The sequence below is a fragment of the Populus alba genome, chromosome 16 (assembly GCF_005239225.2).
Source record: "Populus alba chromosome 16, ASM523922v2, whole genome shotgun sequence".
NCBI classification, from domain to species: Eukaryota; Viridiplantae; Streptophyta; class Magnoliopsida; order Malpighiales; family Salicaceae; genus Populus; species Populus alba.
Genome location: NC_133299.1, coordinates 800,752 through 821,728, shown reverse-complemented (window position 1 = coordinate 821,728; position 20,977 = coordinate 800,752). Strand labels below are relative to the sequence as shown.

At 39.1% G+C, this 20,977-nt stretch overlaps 1 protein-coding gene across 1 annotated transcript in view; it reads left to right on the top strand.

Moving 5' to 3' along the window:
- Positions 1–20,700, top strand: part of LOC140954717 (uncharacterized) — a 36,757-nt gene extending 16,057 nt beyond the window's left edge. Inside the window, exons 3-6 of the mRNA XM_073405388.1 lie at positions 17,883–18,024; positions 18,130–18,204; positions 18,294–18,368; positions 20,285–20,700. Of these exons, the coding sequence (XP_073261489.1) occupies positions 17,883–18,024; positions 18,130–18,204; positions 18,294–18,368; positions 20,285–20,360 (368 nt within the window). The 3' untranslated portion in view covers positions 20,361–20,700. The remainder of the gene's footprint in view (positions 1–17,882; positions 18,025–18,129; positions 18,205–18,293; positions 18,369–20,284) is intronic.
- The last annotated feature ends 277 nt before the right edge of the window (positions 20,701–20,977 follow it).

The following is a 20,977-nucleotide window of genomic DNA, read 5'->3' as shown; positions in this document are numbered from 1 at the left end:
ATCAGACCCGGAATGATGAAGAAGAACCCAGAAACAGATCTGCAAACCAAAAATAAAAAATATAAAACCGACTGCTTGTTGTTGCGTTTTGTTCTTGTTGCAGGCGACGGTGACCCTCACCGCGGTGGACGAAGACAAAGAAGAAGAAGGCGCTCCCGATCCACTGGTTTCCAGCCTTGTCGGTGGCGCGTGAACCCACGCGCCACAGTGGCGGTGGCGCGTGGGAAGACGCGCCGCCACTGATTCTGCCCCAAGCAAAACCTTCCCGAGCACTGTTCCCGAGCACTGTTCCTGCGGATTCCAGAAAATCTAGGATGTTTTAGGGGCTATTTTGTAATTTAAAATGGTTTTGATGTAATTTTTTTATTTTTAGTATTGTATTTGTATTTGTATTTGTATTATGGATGTAAAAGAAAAGAAAAGAAAAGAAATAAAAATAGTGAAAGTGTATGTGTGTGTTTGTGTTTGTTTTATGAATTTGTTATTTTATTTATTTTTTTTTTTCAGGATAAAATTGCAAATATATTAAAGAAAGAATTTTAATATATTTTGATCGGATCACGGTTAAGAATTTATTAACTTATACGTAAGTGATATTTCTAATTTCCGATGAAAAGACAATTATTAAAACTTCTTTAACACATCAAATTCACGAAGCAGCTTACCTCAGGTAGGGTGCGTTAGGGGTGCTAATACCTTCCCTAACCACAACCAGTCCCTTACCCGTGAATCTCTGACCAGACCAGTATATCCGGTTTCCTAGTAGCCTTCAATAAATTACTAGGTGGCGACTCCAACGAACCATTAAAACAACAACAACGAGACTTAAAATCGCCAGCCCGATGCCGCGCGCGTGATTTTTTTTGGGGTGCGACAAGGGTGATCATTTTTATCCTTTGTTCAGAAGTAACTAGGGTACCTATTTTCAACTCTTTCTTAAGCTGACCATTGCCCACATTGATGGTTTCAAGTTTCTCGTGGCAGGCTTCCAAGTATTCCTGTTGTTCTACTAGCCTGGTGAATTCACTGATATTGCTTTTCATCCCACTCTTCTTCTTCCATAGCTATTACATGCTCGTTCAAGTTTGGCCATTTATTCTTGATGCTAAATGTATGTGATGTCGTTGGAGATCCGCTTTCAGGATTCCTGAAAGCGGGAAGTGCTTGGTGTAAATGCATATATATATAAAACAATTTCTGAAAAAGTGCATGATCTCACATTCATTCAAAGGAAAAAAGGTGGGCTCTATGACAAATATAGAATCTAGCTGACATCATGAGCCTTGATTGTCAACTAGAGAAAACAAAGCAAACATAGGCAATGACAAAAACATGCTAAGGCAAACAAAAGTTGGTTTACATTTTGAAAACCACTGGAGCTTCTTGTGTCACCCAATTCTGAAACTTTTCGCCTGGAGCCAGCTTGCGTACAACGGTCTTGGCGGAGACTTCTTCTAGCGTATGGATCGTCAGCTTGTGGCAGCGCTTCATCTTCTTTTCCCGCCGACTGCTTTCACGTCATCCCTTTTCTTCTCGTTTCCCTCCAAGGTGTTTATGCTCATATGAGCCAGTTCTAGACCCAGGCTTCCGGCTCCTTTATCAGGTTGCATTATGAATGCAGCTTTTGTGAACGATACACTAAGGTGAGGATTTCTAGCTTTTCTTCCTCAGGCTCTCTTTCCTTTAATTCTAGCCATCCTTCTTGCCCTTCTCCGACCAGCAGCCCACCGATAATCCTTTTGGTTAGGTTGATACCCTAACCCAAATCTTTGAGGCAGCATTTTCCAAAACTCGCCGACTTAACCCCTTCTGGTATCCTGACAGTAAAGTTATACTGAAATGGGATCCCGCGTTCTAAGAAGCATAGGCTTGCCATCCTGGCCGCTTCTGAGATCCTTGGCCTTCTTAACACAGTGTTCTCCGGCACCCAGTCGGTGTTCACGATCTCGAAAGCATGGATATTGTTATCCTTGCAATCTTCCACTTCGATGAAAGGCACAGCCACATTCTTTATCAAGGATATTGCCTCCTCGGCCTTTACAGTTACCAACATCCCATTCATGATATACTTCAGGCATTTGTGCAATGACGAAGCTACTGCCCCCGCTGCGTGGATCCAAGGTCTTCCCAACATAACTTATAGGAAGGGTGGATATCCATAACCTGAAGTGTCACTAGGAACATTTGCGGTCCCACATATAGCTCCACTTCTAAAGTCCCAAGTATTGGCCTAGGTGAGCCATCATACGCTCGGGCCATCATAGTACTTGGCTTCATATGAGATTCATCAATCGGCATTTCCTCCAGAATGTGCTTTGGCAACACGTTGAGGGCTGAGCCATTATCGACGAGCACCTTCCCTACAATACAGTCTTTGCACCTAACAGTAATGTATAAAGGCTTGTTGTGTCCAGTACCTTCAGCATCAAGCTCATCAGCCGTGAAGTAGAGGTAATTAGTTGCATGGATCCTCCCTACTAAATGCTCCATGGTTTTATGCTCAATGTCTTGAGGTACATATGCCTCATTCAATACCTTTTGCAAGGCATTTCGATGCAGCTCAGAGCTGAGTATCAAAGACATAAGGGAGATCCGCGCTGGAGTCTTTTTTAGTTGATCCACTATGCAATATTCGCTATGCTTGATCAACTTCAAAAACTCATTCGACTCCTCTTCCGTTACCGGCTTATTAACTTCGGGAGCTTTGTCCAGGTCTACCACTTCCTTACCCTTTTCCTTTCTCCATTCTTCAGGCGTAAAGCAACGACCACTCCTGGTCAAACCACTTATCTCCGTCTGGAACAAAGGAAGAGTCGCTCGAACATCGGAGGCATACCCATAATTATACGGCATGGCATTGTGATTCTCTTTTGTGCAGGACGGTTTAGTCAAGACCAGCCTTGGGGGCCCATTTGCAGTCTGTTGGATCCTGCAAACTCCTGCCATCTCATCTTGGCCTTCCATCATGCTTACCTCACGCCTGCTCTCCATGGGTTCAATCCTCAATTGTCCCATCTTCAACATTTTTGCGATCTTTTTGCAAAACTCTGCACAATCCTCAATGTGATGTCCATCTTTTTCGTGGAACTCACAGTAGTCACCTCTCTCCGATTGCCTTACCACCTTTGCCTCTAGAAGTCCTGATTGTACTAACATGTCGTACAACCTTTTCATCGGCACCTTCAAAACCTTGCCTTGATTTCCCACTTCGATCATGCCTATTCCACCTATTTGGAGCATGCTTAGCAATGGGTTTTGAATTAACATTGGGCTTGTCTTCAAAGGATACCATCCCGTCTTAATAAGCTCCAATAACCTCTTCTTGAAGGCATAGCAGGTTTCAATCCCATGCCCAGGATTGCCCCCATGGTACTCGCAAGAACAACTCAGGCTTGTACCAAATTGGGAATGGTGGTTGTAGTGGTAGGGTAAGGGATAGGAGCTACTTGTCCAATGCTCAACAGCTTGGCATACATGTCTTTCAATGGCATGGGTAAAGGCGGCAGTTTGTTCTGAAGTGTATTTTGGGTGTGGTCTTTGGTAGTGATCTTGGTAGTGATTTTTGGTAGTTTGGTTGGTTATTTGTTCGGTTAGGTGAAAAAGATTGGTTAAAGTTTATGCGTGAGACTTGAGCGGTAAGTGCTTGTGGACTACGAAAATTTACTTTCTTGCCTTTGTACCCATCCTCCAAATTGTTAACGTCACCTTCTCTTTTCCTCCCAACAAAACCTTTCTTTTCTAAAGGCTCCGCTATGCGCCCAGCTTTAATTCCTTGCTCTATTCTTTCGGCCACGCGTACAACATCATAGAAATGTTGGGATGAGCTACCCATTAAATGCTCATAGTAAGGTGCCTTGAATGTATTGGCGAACAAAGTCACCATCTCTGTTTCTATTAACGGGGGTTGCACATGCGTGGCCTCGTCCCTCCATCTTTGCGCATAAGCCCTCACTGACTCTTGGCTTCTCTTTTCCAGTGACATGAGGCTCGTTCGATCTGGAGCAATTTCTAAATTGAACTTGTATTGCTTTAGGAAAGCCTCCACTAAGTCCTTCCATTTCTTAATCTTGACATTATCCAGCCTCATGTACCAACTTAGCGCAGATCCCGATAGACTGTCTTGGAAAAAGTAGATCATTAACTTATCGTCATGAATCACCTCAGCCATCTTATTGCAATAAGATCAAAGATGAGTGTTCGGGCATTCCAACCCAGTGTACCTTATAAACTCCGGTATCCTAAAATCTTTTGGTACCGTAAGGTTTGGTACCAAGCATATTTCCGACGCCCGCATGGGGTCAAACCAATCATTTCCCTTAACTGCTCTTAACCTTTCTTCTAATGCTGATATTTTGTCCTCGTTCAAAGAACCAGTGGACCTATTATCGGAAGGCCCCTCGGCTGTTAAATCTATAGTGGTGCGAGCTTGAGGGGGCTGAATGGGAATAGCAGGTGCAAAGTGCTGCCCCGTCGCTGAATCTGCCCCTAAGTTCTGAGATAACCCCGGGACATGAACTGACGGTGCTCCTATGGGTGGTTGGGTAGACGTTCCTTCTCCGTTCTTGGTTCTTAACAGTTGCTCAAGCAGGCTGGTCAGTCGAGAAACTTCATTTTTCACTGATTCCAACTCGGTCTGGTAGTGCGACTCTAATTGAGCTCTTTCCTCGTTTTCCATTCTTGATCTTGACCGGGTTTGGTGGACTCTGGATATGGGACCTATGTTTCACGATCTGGCATGCATATGATGAATTAAAAACAAAATGTATGATGAGAATGCGATGCATATGTAATGTGTATATATATATATATAATATTATGAGCCGATTCATGACTTTCGCAACCTTTAAACAAGATTTCTGAGTTGACCGGATTACCATAAAGGAGGGTTTGCCAAGTTCTTATCATAGTGGCTTACTCAACACATTAAGAAAGGAAATACGTCATGGACTTCTTATAAATAACATAGTTGCTCATACAAAACAATAATGGAAAAGAGAAGTCCTATACATTGCTACTTCTAAAAGGCGTTTCCCCTATTAGCTAAATCCCTAATAAAACAGACCATGGCCCCCATGTATTCTCGATACTTTGAACCGTCATTTCCAACTTCGGTGGCTTGTTGTTGCAACCTTTCCGCACAACGGGCTACGTGCTCAACCTGTTTTGACATATGTCTTATCTTATCATGGAATACAGCGTTATCTCCGATTATTGCTTCGTTGCTGGCTCCTAATGCTTCATTGCTTCTTTCCAATACTCGCACCATATTCTCTGATTGTGCCAACTTATCTCTTGTGCTCTGTAGCTCCTCCTTTTCGATGTCCAGCTCTGCTATTTTGGAATTGATTTGAACTGCGAAGCTGTCCATGTAGTCTTGGCATTCTTGACGCTCTTGCTTAGCCTTGCTCATCTCTTCTTCCATCTCGAAGTAGTGGCTTCTCAACTCCCTTAACTCTTCTTCTCGTACCTCGATCTCCGATTGTAAAGCCCTTATTCTTCCTTTTGAAGACTCAGCTCTCTTCTGGTAATCTCTCATGTCAGACTCAGCGGCCCTTCTTGCATTTTCTTTCTTCCTCTAGTTGCACCATGTATTGAGCTCTAACCTTCCTTCCTTCTTCTATATCGAGGTTGGCTAGACGATTCTTCTCCTTTTCAACTTCTATTTTCTTTAAAAAGAAGTTTCCTTCCCTTCTTCAAAGAATCCATCGTCTCCTTATCAACATTCACGCCTTTTGTTTGCCCTCCTAACCTTAGCCAATTCTTTTTCTGCTATCCCATTCTTCTTGACCAACTCATCATAATCAGCTATTCGACTCCTCAACTCAGCCTGGACCCCTGTTGTTATCTCTTCAGCTACCTCAGCCTTTTTCTACCATTCCTTTAGAGACATTAGCTGCTTCTCTTGTTTTTTCTAACCGCTGATTCAGGAAAACTCTCATCGTATTTTCCTCCTCTAGCTGGTTCTCTAACAGTTGTTGTCGCCCTTACTTCTGTTGAGTTCTTTATACACTGGTCTAACTGCTTTCTTAAATCATCCTTTCTTTCCCTTTTCTGTGGTTCCATAGCCGCCTCAGACTGTTCTTGTGTAGAGAGACCCTTCACTTCAGAAAAATCTTCATTCCTCCAAACTATATAATTATGGCTGAATGAGGTTTTCAAAAACTGCTTCCTTCTTCTCTTTTCACCTTCACGGGTCTTTCCCAATCCTGTCGGATAAGCTCCATTTCTTGGATGAACGGTTGGTGCTTGAATAACCCAATGAAATCAGCCAAACCCAAGGTTCTTGGCGTATATTGCATTCCGCCAAACTGCCTTGTTACGAGGGCGGGCGCATAGCTGATGTAACCGGTTACACCAATTAGAGGAACCCATGTCTTGTTTCCGCAGCTCATTGTGCAAATAACGTTGTTCATCCACGGTGCCTTCCATTTGAAGTTGCTACTTGGCAATGTTGCATACTTATCCCTCCATGCCTTCTCATCCCAATTCTTCCAAGTCTCATCTATGGTAATCTTTAATGGTCGCAAGTCAAACCACCAAAAGTTGTTGAAGATGTCTCTCGGTGCTTCGATATGACTAATTATCCATAGGTACAACATAGGGACGCAGCATCTCATTGCCCCTTTTCCATGTGTCCGGCAGTGACTAAGAGATAACATGGTTTCCCCCAAGATGGCTGAGGAAGGATTGATCCGGTCACGATCATACTCGACGAAGACACTTGCTGCTTCTAAACTGATGACCCCAGTTTCGGAAGGGAACAACACTAGCCCAAAAATGGCGAAGGCCACCAACCTATAACGCTCGTCTCCCAACTTGCCTTCTTCGGCATTTTTCTTCATTCGGGCTTCAATGACCTTCCATTTAAAACCCCCTTCAGCGACTCTACACTGGCTGATCTTTCCTAAGCTTAATAAGTTGACTACTTCCGAAGTTGTGTCTTCAAATCTGCGTCGGTGGTAGATTCTGTGGCTGTCATTTGGAAAGTCCAGAATTCTCTCATATTCTTCCAAGGTGGGTGTCATATCGATGTTTCCAAAGGTAAAACACCGATAACTTGGATCCCAAAAACTCAGAAGGGCTTTGATCGCCGCTGCTTGTACAGGTAACCTCATTATCTGTGCAATTCTCCCATATCTCCTTTCAAACAAAGTCTCGTCGACATATTCCATGATAGGCAGCAACTTTCCTAAGTCGTTGACCATGTGATTTACCTTGGTAATGCATGGTAAACCACTAGTATCGATTCTTGGGCATTTTCCTTCGGCAATCTGAGCCAACTCAGACTCTTGTCCATATTCTTGGAAAGAGAGGTACTTAGTCATGATTTCAGCTCAAAAACCTGGGTTGATGAATTCAAATTATTAATCGTGATGCAAAATGAAAGTAAGATTCACAACCTAAGGACAAGCTCTAATTATCAGTGAGAGTGGGTAGTTTTTCTATCTGGTCTGAAAGGGTCTCATATCTGCCCAGTGACGTTCTTCGTAAAGAAGTATTGGGGCGTTGCAAGGAACAGTTAAGACACGTATGCCCACCATTACCAAGCAGGCACTCAGATATGAGTTGGGTGTTTCACGCATTTAAACCCTGACCAATAGTCTTAGGGTAAATCGCTAATTCCCCACTTAACTTAAAGCTTGTGTGTGCTTTTCAAAATTAAAGCAAGTGATGCATGAGACAATTGTATAGAATGCATGAATAATATGAGTAGAATAAAATAAAATAAATACGCAAATAAAAAGGACAGGCATATTAACAATAAACACACAAACACACAAATAAATCAGACAAAACAAAGCTTAGTCTACAAGGTCCCCAGCGGAGTCGCCATTCTGTCGCACGTGTGCGGCGTCGCGGCGAAAATCAAATATAGTTTGTTCCATTTTCTTATCTACAATGTAAATCTATCTATATCTATGGGGATACAAGAAAATATTGTCTTTTATGGGTGGAAAATGGAAAGGGAGTCGCCACCTAGTATTTTGGTCACTAGGAACCCTAACTGGTCTCAAAGATCGGGTACGGGGACTGGTTGCGTAAAGGGAAGGTATTAGCACCCCAAATACGCCCTACCTAAGGTAAGCTGCATTGTTTTATTGTCTGATAAAATCTAAGGTATTTTCGTGTTTTTCTAGTTGTTGGTCTGTCTATGGTTCAAGAAAAATCCTCCTCGGTAAGAAGGTCTTTATCTTATCGGGTAAAATCCTAACCGTTCTAATGTCTATACCAAAACTTTATTAATACTATTTAGGAATACGTTTTATGTATAAATTCGTAATCCCAAATACTACTAATAGCACCAAAAGATTTTTTAGAATTTTTTGAAATATTGGCCTAGTTCTCATGGCTTGAATAAACTGGTTATTAAAGCCAAAATGCATGATAATACATATATTGTTTTGAAAATTTCCTTTGTTGTGTGAAAATATGATGTTATAATATTTATATATATATATATTGGAGAGACTAGGCCGTATTTTAAAACAAAACAAAATTTTTTTGAAAATTTTATTATTATCAATTCTTTCTTTCTTTTTTTTTACGTAAATCAGGTATTTAAATATTGAGCTTGTATCCTTACGGTATAAAAATACAACCAATATTATTACACTTTAATAAAAATGCAGAAAAATCAACAACATTTTTTAGGTATTTTTTTAGAAAATTTTTTGAAAGCAAAAAACATTTCTTATTCGGAAAATCTTTGATATTTTTACGAAAACCGGGTATTTTTAGCACTGGTTTGGTATCTTTACAGTATAAAAATACCAACCAACATTAACCCATTTTGCCAAAACTATTCAGGGAAATCAACAATATTTTTTAAGATTTTTTGAAATATATTTTTTAAAAAAAAAAAAAATATATACACAATATACACACATATATATAATAATATACTATAATTCATAATATTTATAATAATAACAATTCGGGTTGGGCCGGCCCAAATGAATGGGCCGAACCCAACCTAGCTAGAATCGGGCCGATCTCGGCCCGCAAGGAGGATGGGCCGATCTTGGCCCAACAAAAAAACTCTTTAGACTGGGCCAGACTCGGTCTGGCCCAAAATAAATAATAACAAAACTGGGCCGGAAACCCGGCCCAGTTTAAAAACCCACGGGGAAGGGAATTATTTTCCCTTCCCCTACCTCCTGCATGCAGAACGATTCTGCATGCAGGAGGATAACAAATATAAAAAATGAAAACGTAGGGGGGGGAAAGAAAAAATACCTGGCACGGCGGAGGTGAGGCTGCTGGTCGAACGTACGGGTTGACGGTGTTGCAGCGGAGATCGGCGGCTCAGAACGACGGTTCCCCACAGTTCGGGTGTGTCCTCTCGGGTCGTGTTCAGTTAACGTTTTCTTTAAACTCTCCCACGGCTTCTGTCCTCTTCTCCCTTTTCTCAGTTTCGTTTTCTTGAGTTTTAGGTGTTTATTTCTTTAGGTCCACTGTTTCTCTCTCCTTCAGTTTCTCTCTCTCTCTTGGTTTCGGTCCCTTCCCCCCCCGTGCTTCACATCTTTCCTCTTCTTTTATAAGCGGGCAAAGGAGCGGGGCTGCATGGGCAGCGTGGGGAGCAGAACAAGGTGGGTTAAGCTGGGCAACGTGGGGGGCAGCGCCGGTCGGCTGGTCGGTGAGCGTGGTCGATCACGGCGTGGCCCTCCTGGCTTCGCATCGTCCGAGGTGCATGGGCTTGGTCTGTCAGCGCACGCGAGGAGAGAGGGGCACCGACTGATTAAACAAAGGTTTCGTCCATGCTGCTGCACGTTCGGGGAGGAAGAAGAAAGGGGAATAGTGCCGTTCAAAACGGCACCGTTCGGTCCTCTTTTTTTTTTTTTTTGTGTATGAAACGGCGTCGTTTTGGGGAAAACGCGCCGTTTCATTTAAAAATGGCGCCAGAATACGCAAAATTTCAACTCAGCCCTCAATTATCTTTTGATTCTTTCAATTACGTCCCTGCCAAATTCGGTCCTCGCCCCCATAGTTGGCCGCGTTTTTCATCTTGGTCATTGGCCTCTGATTTATGCAATTAAGCCCTCAATTGATCAATAAACTTCTAATTTCTTCAATTACGCCCCTGGATCAAATCAAGACAGCCCCCCATATTTACCCGCTTTTTCCAAATTGGTCCCTGGTTTCGGATTTTCACAATTAAACCCCTAATTGTCCATTAAACTTCAATATTTATGCAATTAAGCCCCTGATTTGACCCAATAAATTCCTAAAAAATATATTTTGGCCCCAGAACTTAAATTTCTTCTAATTAAAGCCCAAATTGACTTAAAAATCAATTTTTCTTGCACTCCAATCCTCTATAAATTCAAATAAAATCCAATTAAGTCCATAAACATCTAAATTTGGGCTTTTCTCCTCAAAAATTTACATTTTCCTTCTCAACAGGGCTCTCATCCTTCACGAAAATACTGCCAAAAATCCAATCTCTGTATTTTTTTAACCTCCTTGACCAATCTTTCGACCATTTTCTGAGCGCTTATGCCTCTTGTTATTTTTCTAACCTTCTTCGGCTATTTATTTATTTAGCCCAAAAATGGGGTGAAGGACAAAGATGTATGATGACATCAAACCCTTCCCAGAGGTCAAGATCACAATATGTAACCCGAGTAAGCAAAAGTGGAAAAGCCATCGAAGTTTACTACCAACACTACAACTTTTGAGAGAAAACAAAGACACCATGAAGAAATGGGGGCCTATATTTCTCAGGTAAGTATACATGCATATCAATCATAATGCATTTTCTTTCAACATTGACAGATCAGTGTTTCAACATCAACTGTTAGGTAGTGCGTTTTCTAACCTTACCTCTTGTTGAATGCGCCTTTGGGCCTTTACCTCCTTTTGAGTGCGTCTTTGAGCCCTCACCTCCTTTTGAGTGCGCCTTTGAGCCCTCACCTCCTTTTGAGTGCGCCTTTGAGCCCTCACCCCCATTTTGAGTGTGCCTTTAAGCCCTCATCCCTTGGGTAATGCGTTTTCTAACCCTACCTCCTTTTGAGTGCGCCTTTGAGCCCTCACCTCCTTTTGAGTGCGCCTTTGAGCCCTCATCCCTTCGGTAGTGCGTTTCTAACCCTACCTACTTTTGAGTGCACCTTTGAGCCCTCACATCCATTTTGAGTGCGCCTTTGAGCCCTCATCCCTTCGGTAGTGCGTTTCTAACCCTACCTCCTTTTGAGTGCGCCTTTGAGCCCTCACCTTCATTTTGAGTGCGCCTTTGAGCCCTCATTCCTTGGGTAGTGCGTTTTCTAATCCTACCTCCTTTTGAGTGCGTCTTTGAGCCCTCACCTCCATTTTGAGTGCGCCGTTGAGCCCTCAACTCCTTTTGAGTGCGCCTTTGAGCCCTCACCTCCATTTTGAGTGCGCCTTTGAGCCCTCATCCCTTGGGTAGTGCGTTTTCTAACCCTACCTCCTTTTGAGTGCGCCTTTGAGCCCTCACCTCCATTTTGAGTGCGCCTCTGAGCCCTCATCCTTTTGGTAGTGCGTTTTCTAACCCTACCTCCTTTTGAGTGCGCCTTTGAGCCCTCACCTCCATTTTGAGTGCGCCTTTGAGCCCTCATCCTTTGGTAGTGCGTTTTCTAACCCTACCTCTTTTCGAGTGCGCCTTTGAGCCCTCGTCATCCACTTCTCCATGTTTTTTTCTTGGGTAGGTCACCCATTACAATGAGACCGTTTTTTTTCACATTCTTTTGTTTTGGTTAAATGAGATCGCCAGATGGGATCTCATGTAGCTTTGGTTAAAGGGAATCTCCATATGGGATTTCAGGTTGATCGAGCTACACACAGACTTTTCGTTATGGTTAGAGGGGATTGGCGAAAGGAATCTCAGTCTATCCTAACCACACACACATAATATTTAAGCTTCGGGTTAAAGGGGATTGGCAAAAGGAATCTCAGTTTAGCCCAACCACACACAGGACTTTGGGTCCGGTTGAAGTCTTAGGTCAATCAAATTTTGAGACGACCCGTTTTGGACAACCAATTTTGTTTTATCTTTACAACACTTACTATGCACAAATGTTTGCTCCGTAAGCATTGTAAAGAGGGGGGCAACTGTTGTAACCCATTTTTGGGTCCCCACATAAAAAATAATAAAAATAAAAAAATTCAAAAAATATATTATAAAAAAAAACACAAAACGGTGCCGTTTGGGAACGGCACCATCGTCTTCTTCCCCTGGACACACAGAGAACAGGGGAGAAGAATTGTTTTTTTTTCTCTTCTCTTTTCGCCTACTTTCTTTCCCGTTTATTGCGCAAAAAGACGCCCACCATGGACACCCACTTGCCTGGCGTTGTTATCCGTTGAAGGTAGTGGAGGGGGCGGCCAACAGTAGCCGCCCCAGCACGTTCGCCCTCCCCTGTTTTCCTATAAATACAGGGGAGGGCTGCTGAAAAAGAGAAGAAAAAAGGAAAACCCGAGAGAGAGGACAGAAGAGGGAGGAGACCGAGAGAAAGAGAGAGAAGAGGAAAGGAAAGGAGAGAGAAGGGAGAACACAGAAGAAGAAGAAGAAGAAGCAGAGGAGAAAACGAAAAAAAACAGAGGAGAGAGAGAAGGAAAACGCAGAGCCACCGCCGGCCACCCCACTATCAGCGCCGCTTCCTATCGCCACCAGCAGCACCGCCTTTAGAACCACCACAGGTCAGCCCTCTACCCCTTATCTCGTTTTACTGTTCATCTTCTTGCATGCAGAACGTGCACTGTGCACGTTCTGCAAGCAAGAAATTAATTACCCGGTTACTGTACATGTGCTAATTAATTCACTAGTTACTGTGCACACAGTAACCCGGTTACTATGTGCACAGTAACCAGCCCATGCATTTGGGCCAGGTTCGGCCCAGCCCATGTATTTGGGCCTGACCCGGCCCATTTCAAAGAAAAAAAAATCAAAAATATTTGTTTCAGCATTTTATAATTTTTCCGCATAGTTTTTATGTCATTTTGATTAATATTGGGTGGTATTTTATGTTGTTAAAAATACAAAAATCTGATATTAAAATACCCGGTTTTCCTCAAAAACTTCCAAAAATACAAAAAATTAAAAAAAAAAGAGAAAAAAATGTTTTTGTGCATACGGCCAAGTGTCTCAAAGCTAAAAAATCATATTGTATTTTTCATACACAAAAAAAAAAAAACAATGTTTTAGCATGCATTTTGGCTTTAATAACAAGTTTATTAAAGTCAAGAGAATATTGGCCAAAATTTCAAAAACAACAAAAATTTTATTTTGTTTGTCTCTTAGTATCCGGGGTATGACATTACACGTAATGCATATTCCGGATATTTAATTTCTTTTTTTCCGGACACTCGAACCTGGGGTATGACATTACATGTAATGCGTATTCCAAACAACTACAAACCATAACACGACTTTAGATTTTATCAGACAAAACAATGCAGCTTACCTTAGGTAGGGCGTAGTTGGGGTGCTAATACTAGCTTCCCTTTACGCAACCAGTCTCCGTACCCCATCTCTGAGACCAGTTAGGGTTCCTAGTAACCAGAATACTAGGTGGCGACTTCCAGTCCATTTTTTCACTTGTAGAGACAAGAATTCCTTGTCTCTCCTTATTTGCCAGGAATAAATAAATATTTCGATTTTTCCTTGATGGTGGACGATCGTCGTGCCGTCGCACACGTGCGACAGCATCCATAACCATTTTTCTGTAAGGATTAGTGTTGTCATTTGCCGCTTCATGCACGTTGCTAGCACTAGAAGTTGACCCAACCACTGTTTCTCCCATTCTCCTATTACTAACAAATACCTCTCCATGTGCATACCAACACTCGTAATCCTCCACAAACCCTTTGTGTAGAAGATGCATCATTACAACATCTGGATGCAGATACTTTTTATTTTGACACTTCCTGCATGGACACCTAATACCGCCTCCAGTAAAATTTCTGGGAATAGATGTTGCGAAATTAATAAAACCCTGAACCCCGTTACAATAATCCATCCTTCGCAATCCTTGGGGTGAATCTAGATACATCCATGAACGATCATCCATGACTTCTATCGAACCTCTATAAAAAGGACCCATTAAGCAAGCTCTTAATTATTTCAAAACATAACATGTAATTCGGTAATTCTACAAATTAAGTTTTAAAAATTTACAAACATATACAATCTTACAAAATCTAAAACAAACCATAACAAGTATAAAATTATACATTCATATACTACAAGTTTGTTTGAGAAATAACAATAAAACATGTACATCTACTAAAAAAAAATACATATACTAAAAAAACAATAAAATTGACATTTAAATGTTAAAATTTTAAAAGATAGAATTACTTAAAAAAAATGATAAAATCCGTCGGTAAATCAGAACACGGATGCTGTGACCACAAAACTTCAAGAAATACAACTTGTTGTGCTGAGATGAGGAAGATTTTTGTTTTAGGACGAGGGGGGGCTGGTTATTTCCAGATGGGGAGGGTTAGGATTAGGAAGAAGAAGGAGAAATGGGGGAGGAGAGTGTCGGCAGAATGACCATATATTCACTTTTGCCGACGGACTTACCGACGGTTTTATTCTGTCGATGAATAGTCGGCGAAACCGTCGGTAATTCTGACGGGCAATCGACACATCACCGCACGGACCTGCTATTCAAATTCCTCGGTGATTCCGTCGGTATTTTTAACGGTGCACCGGTCGCGTCACCGGTACGGATCTGGCATTTCAAATCCGTCAGTGATTCCGTCGGTATTATTGACGGTGAACAGGTCTTATCACATGTACGGCTCCCCGGTTTTCATTCCGTCGGTGATTCCGTCGCAAACATCACCCGCCAAAACCTCCACGCCCTTTTTTTCATTAATTTTGAATTTTCTGTCGGTAACTCGGTCGGTAATTACCGACAGACTATATCCGTCGGCAATTACCGACCGAATTACCGACGAAAATAGTCCGTCGGTGAGTTCGACCGAAAAATACCAACCGAAAAAATTCCATCGGTGAGTCCGTTGGTATTTAGCGAATTTCTGGTAGTGAAATTACAACGCAGTTTACCTTAGGTAGGGTGCACTGGGGGTGATGCATTTTCTCTTGCACAACCAGTCCTTTACTCAGATTCTCGTAGACCATAGGTTTCTAGTGACCATAATATTAGGTGACGAGTCCTAAACATTAATCATAATTTTATGATTAAATTCAAAATCTTTTCCAACACACAATACCTCACAGGAGGCATGACAAGAGCCTCCGCCGTCACCAGACGACGTTGCGTCGGCGCTCGCACCCCCCGTGACAGACATAAAGAATCATTCATTTCTCAGATTGGCTCCTACTACCTCTTTCTATTCACTCGGGCAGAGAGCACTTCTTGGACAGTAATTCTTGCACTGCATGTAGAAGCAGTGGCATGAGTGTTGGCAGTGTGATTCTGTTTTCAATCTTGATCTGTTACATTTTCCTGCTGCCTATTCATAATTAAGCGACAGAGAAGAACATATACAAAATGGAGAGGGTAATTATCTAACCATTTAGTCACCACTACAAATCTTCCATGGAATTAAGAACTTCATGTGATACACATTTTAGATTCCCAAAGCATGTGTTGACAGCTTGCTTCTTCTTCTTTTTCCCAACATCTTCTGTCCTGACGCTTTTCCTTTTCACTTTCCATTTGCCTTTGTCTTTCTGTTTTGAGCAGTTTGCCCACAACGTCTTGATAGTACTTATCATAATCATACTTGTTTTGCAAAATTCTAAGAATAACAGCTTTCATCTTAAAATTAATAATGTTTGATTATTCTTCGGATTAACGCTACACAAATAATTTCTTAATATAGAATTCTCATACCGATTTAAGTGATAATTCTTTTATTTTACTACTTAAAAGTTGAGTCATCAGTTAAAGATTTATTTAAAAATCATTCTTCTTCTTATGAATAGAGATCCTCTTTGAATTCTTGTGAACATGAGGTTGAAGATCAATAACGGCATACATATCTACTTAAAAAAAAAAAAAAAGAATTCTAGAATAGACACCACATGCAGACTTACATGCCTAAAGATTTGCCCTGCCACTTCAAATTTTGTATAAAAGCTAGGGATGTGAGAAGAGTAGTAGTGTAGTGTGTGGCAGAGTGCAGAGACAGAGTGAGTCTAAGTGGAATGGATTGTAAAGTAATTTTTAAAATGTTTAGAGATCTTAAATTCTTGTCCAGCTTATTTTTAAGTGGTAATTCTTATGAATTATATTTTTGTCCAGTTTATGAATGAAGAATATGAACAATAACATTTCACTTCCTAAATAAATTATTTTTAATGAAAAAACATCTGTTTTTTAAGCAAAAAATGTTAGGTTCTTTTTTTTGTTTTGATAGCAGGTAATTAAGGGCAAAGCAACGGGACTATTTCTAGTAACCAGTAGAATTAATTATGCATCAATTTTTCGGTTTCAAAAATCAATGTAAAAATACCTTCTTTCTAGCTTTGTTTGTTATGTTTTTCTTTAGTCATTATAGATCTTAGGTTTAGTATTCAAGGAGAGTGTTTGAGTTTGTTTTTCTGATTTGTGGACATTGATACGTAGTGCAAGATAATAGTATTTAATTATTTGCTCCGCTCCAAGTAACGACCAAAAAAGCTTTAAAGTGGAATCTTGAAAGACTGAAAGTGGAAGTGTGCATGCAACAAAGTGGAAGAAGTGCGTGCTTATTGTATCATGACAGGTGGTTAGTTGTGAGGCACACAACTAGAACAGTGATGGATATCTTTCTATGAATTGTGAGATAAAAGACATAAAACACAAGCTCACGTTACTCGGGAGAGGATAATAGAAACAAAAATAGTGTTGGATTAATAATGCATAATAACTCATAATTATATATTATATTCGAATAATTACTACCCTTTAATTATGCATGAATGAATTCAAATCTCAGACATTGAATTGAATTCAAATATGCATATTTTACAACGTTTTAAAGACTACGAGATAATCAATTTTAAAAAAATGCTGCTTTGGAATCATTTTGCAATTTACTTGAACCAAAATTGTTAGGCCTCCATGCATAATATTGCAAGTTACTTTTCTCAGGTATTTTGATATTTGGACAATATGGTAATGTGAGGTAATTGATTCAGAGTTAATAACAGTTTGAACGGTAAGACAATATCTTTATAAAGAATGTATGTCGTCTCAAGGGATCGAAGCGCATCGCAAGCTTAAGTAGTAATGGCTAAGCTCTTTCCTCAGCTTGTTTCCTCTCTTGCCGTTCTTCTTCTTCTTCGTCAATTTGGCCATGTAGTTTGTCAATCAACAAATTCCTCTGACAGCCCGCTGTTGCCTGAAGGAGAAGGTACACACGATATACTTTTCCATCTATATATATATATATATACACACACATAAAAAGGAAGAAAATTTGTTTATCTGTTAAATATGAGCTTTTCCTTCAATATCTTCTGATCCCTATCCAAGCATATCACTAGACACTCACAAGATACTGCTATTTCTCTCTTCCATTTGCACTCTCCAGTGCTTCCACAGCCTGGCAGAGAGTTCCGTAGTGCTTTAGTTTTATCTTGCTAGCTAGCCCACGTACGTACTGCATATCTTAGATATTTTCTGCTTCTCCATCTTTTACTATAACTATCAAGTGAAGTGATTGGTTAAGTATGAATTGATTTTTACGAGGATTTTAGTAAGGAAATCTAGATGGATTTATATAGTCAATTGACAATACATTAGCACTAGTTTTTTTTTCTTTTTTTTCCTTTTAGTTCGGATTTGAAGCTAGCTAGAGGTAGCTTGAGGTTGTGGAAGCTAAAATATATATGGTTTTGATCATGAAGGTATCAGGTATGCTAATTAAACAAAATATGTGTTTCTTTGTTGAAAAACGTTTGGCAGCAAAGGCTTTGGATGGATTGATGACCACGTTAGGGTGGTATACTTCTCAACAATTCTCAGGCTCGCCTTGTGACAATAATTTTCTAGGCATCACATGCAATTGCACTTATGAGAGCCGCACAGTTTGTCACGTCACCGGCCTGTAAGTTCCTCATCAACTTCATCCAATTTTTTTTTTTCTTTGTAAGGCAATCCATCCTCTTTAAAACTCACTGGTTTCTATGTTGACGCCATTTTTGGGAGGTAGAGATCTCTCAAACCGCGAATTAGACGGACAAATCAACGCTACAGCCTTGACTAGTCTCGATTTCCTAAAAATAATGTGAGTATCATATGACATGTGATGATAATCATTCGAATCAGTATGCTGAGCTCAACTAATTGATAACAATCCTATTACATTAATAACAGTGATTTGTCCAACAATCGACTTCATGGCAGCATCCCTGACGTCACCATGGGGAACTTGCCTTCACTCAGATATTTGTAAGTGATCCAGTACCATGATCATATACTACTACTGCAGTTTATTTTCTAAAAGAACCAAGATAAAAGTTCGGCTGCATAATTTAACGGCTTGAAAATGGCCTAATCCCCACTGTTATAAAGATGTGCAATTGAAGGGCTTGAGCATGTTCATGATAATATTGATTGAAAAACATGCACGTTCAAGCTCTATCCCAAATTTATTCATCATATCAAGAAAATGTATCTTAAAACAAGTAAAAAATCATTCATACACATTCAAAATAGACATAGAAAATTCAAATGATGAATAAATATTAGTAAACAATAATTTTAATTAAAAAATAATATTAATATTTTAAAATATTAATTTATAATTAAAAATAATGTTATCACTATAGGTAATTCCACTGCTTAGACCATGGTTGACTAGATAACTGAAATAGTATCTTGGAAGGGTATTATCAAGGAAATTCCAAAACTCACATATCCAAATTATTACAAAATATGAAAATAATATTTTGTATATAGAAAATAGGCGTTGTACATTAATCAACTTGTCTATCCTTACTGCAACATTCTCGTGGGAAAGCACAAAATTAAAGTCTTACAATCCTTGGGTCAATATTGTATAAACAACCAAAAAATACAAGACACAATTAAAATTAAATCCTGTTCTCGGAGAAATGGTGCCATCAAAATTAAATTGCATTATGAATATATATGAAAAATTAAGTAATGTATTAATCAATTATATTACGCGAAAGACAACATCCAAAAAATAGAACCAATAAAAAATCTTTTTATCCTAAGTGGATTTATGAATAAAAAACAATAAATATAAAAGATGTTTATTAACTAATTCTATTATTTGATAGACAACATTAAAAAATAAGACTCGATAATAAATCTTCTTTTTTTATGTTAACTTATAAATAAATAAAAACAATTAAACTGGTAGCGCCTTGATGAATTCCAACCATACTCCAAAAAATATGCTTTATACCAGCAATTAAACTGGATCAAGTCTGTAATGGCAATCTCAAAATTGTGATTCGACACAACCAACCTGTCTATGGGTGTATCCAAAGCAACCAAAGGTCGTATTGCATAAAAAAAAAATACATTAGATGTTGATCATTAATTAATAAATTTATTAAATTAAAGTATTTATTTAAAATAATTAATTTCAATTGTTAATTAAAAGAACACACACACACACACACACACACACACACACACACACACACACACATATATATATATATATATATATATATATATTCATCTCAAATATAATTATCCCAAATAATTTTATAATATTTTAATCATTAATATTAATATATGTAGATATGTTAAATTAAATATGAGTATTTTTTTTCTATTGTTTCATTAAAGAGAAAAGGTATATTACAAGTATAATTTAGATGTGTGTTTTGAAAAAGTAAAAAAAAAAACAGAGAAAAAAGTGCCCTTGTTTCTAGTAAAGAAATTTGTATTTAGAGGCGGAGCAAGAAAAAAAAATTAGAGGGGGCCAAATTATAATTTAGGGGGGCCAATAAAAAATTTCAGTTACTTTTATTAAAAATATAAATTTTTACAAGGGAGGGGCATTTCCTTACAGAGGCCGGGGCCTCTACCAGCCCCCTCTCCCTCCGTCACTGTCTGTAGTGATTCATCATTAAATGTTTGTAATCTTTTGTTATATTTCCATTAATGTATTGTGAATGTCTTCCCACTGCCCATATGCATAGCGATCTCTCTGAAAACTTCCTCAATAGTTGTCTGCATGGTTATGTGCAAATTAAGAGCTGCTTAGCTTTTGGATCATATACAATAACTAATTATATTATTGTTTCTTATTGTGTCTTCATAAAATTTATATTATTGGTTCTTAGTGAGTAATAATGAACTTATATGGTAATACATATGCATAGCGATCTCTCTACAAACTTCCTCAGTGGCTCCGTACCTTCATCCTTAGAGAATTTGTCATCCCTCAAATATCTGTAAGTATCATGCAATCACAGCCTCTTCAATATCAGATAGTTATAAGTATTATCTTCAGTGTCAATTATTTTTTTTTCCATTGCTAATGCAAGTTTTGTGCTCTTATTCTTGTGAGTGTTTATATGTATTTTTATTAATATTGACTTTTATTCAGAAACATTCCATGTCGAATTTTTAAAGATTCTAATTCTTTTCCTTATCAAGTATTTAGATTTCATGCTTCAAAACTAAATTTATTATTTCTAATATAGTTAAAAGCAAACTATCCATCATCAATTTAAAAAAAAAACAAATGGCTAAAATTTGGGGTTGATTTTACACCATTGCTGTTCTTTTAAAAAATAATATATAATGGTAAGAAAAAAGAGCATACAATTAATAACTTCTGTGAAATTATAGTCTCAGCATGCAATGTCATATATATATATATATATATATATATATATATATATATATCACTTCTTTTACATACTTAGATTCCATCGATAAGTTCCAAAAACCCAATAGTTAAAATTTCATTTTCATTCAGAGAATAAAGTGGTTAGGAATACATAATTATATTATAATGGTGAAAATTTGAGTTAAGAACTCATATTTACTTCATTATAAGAAGAAGTTAC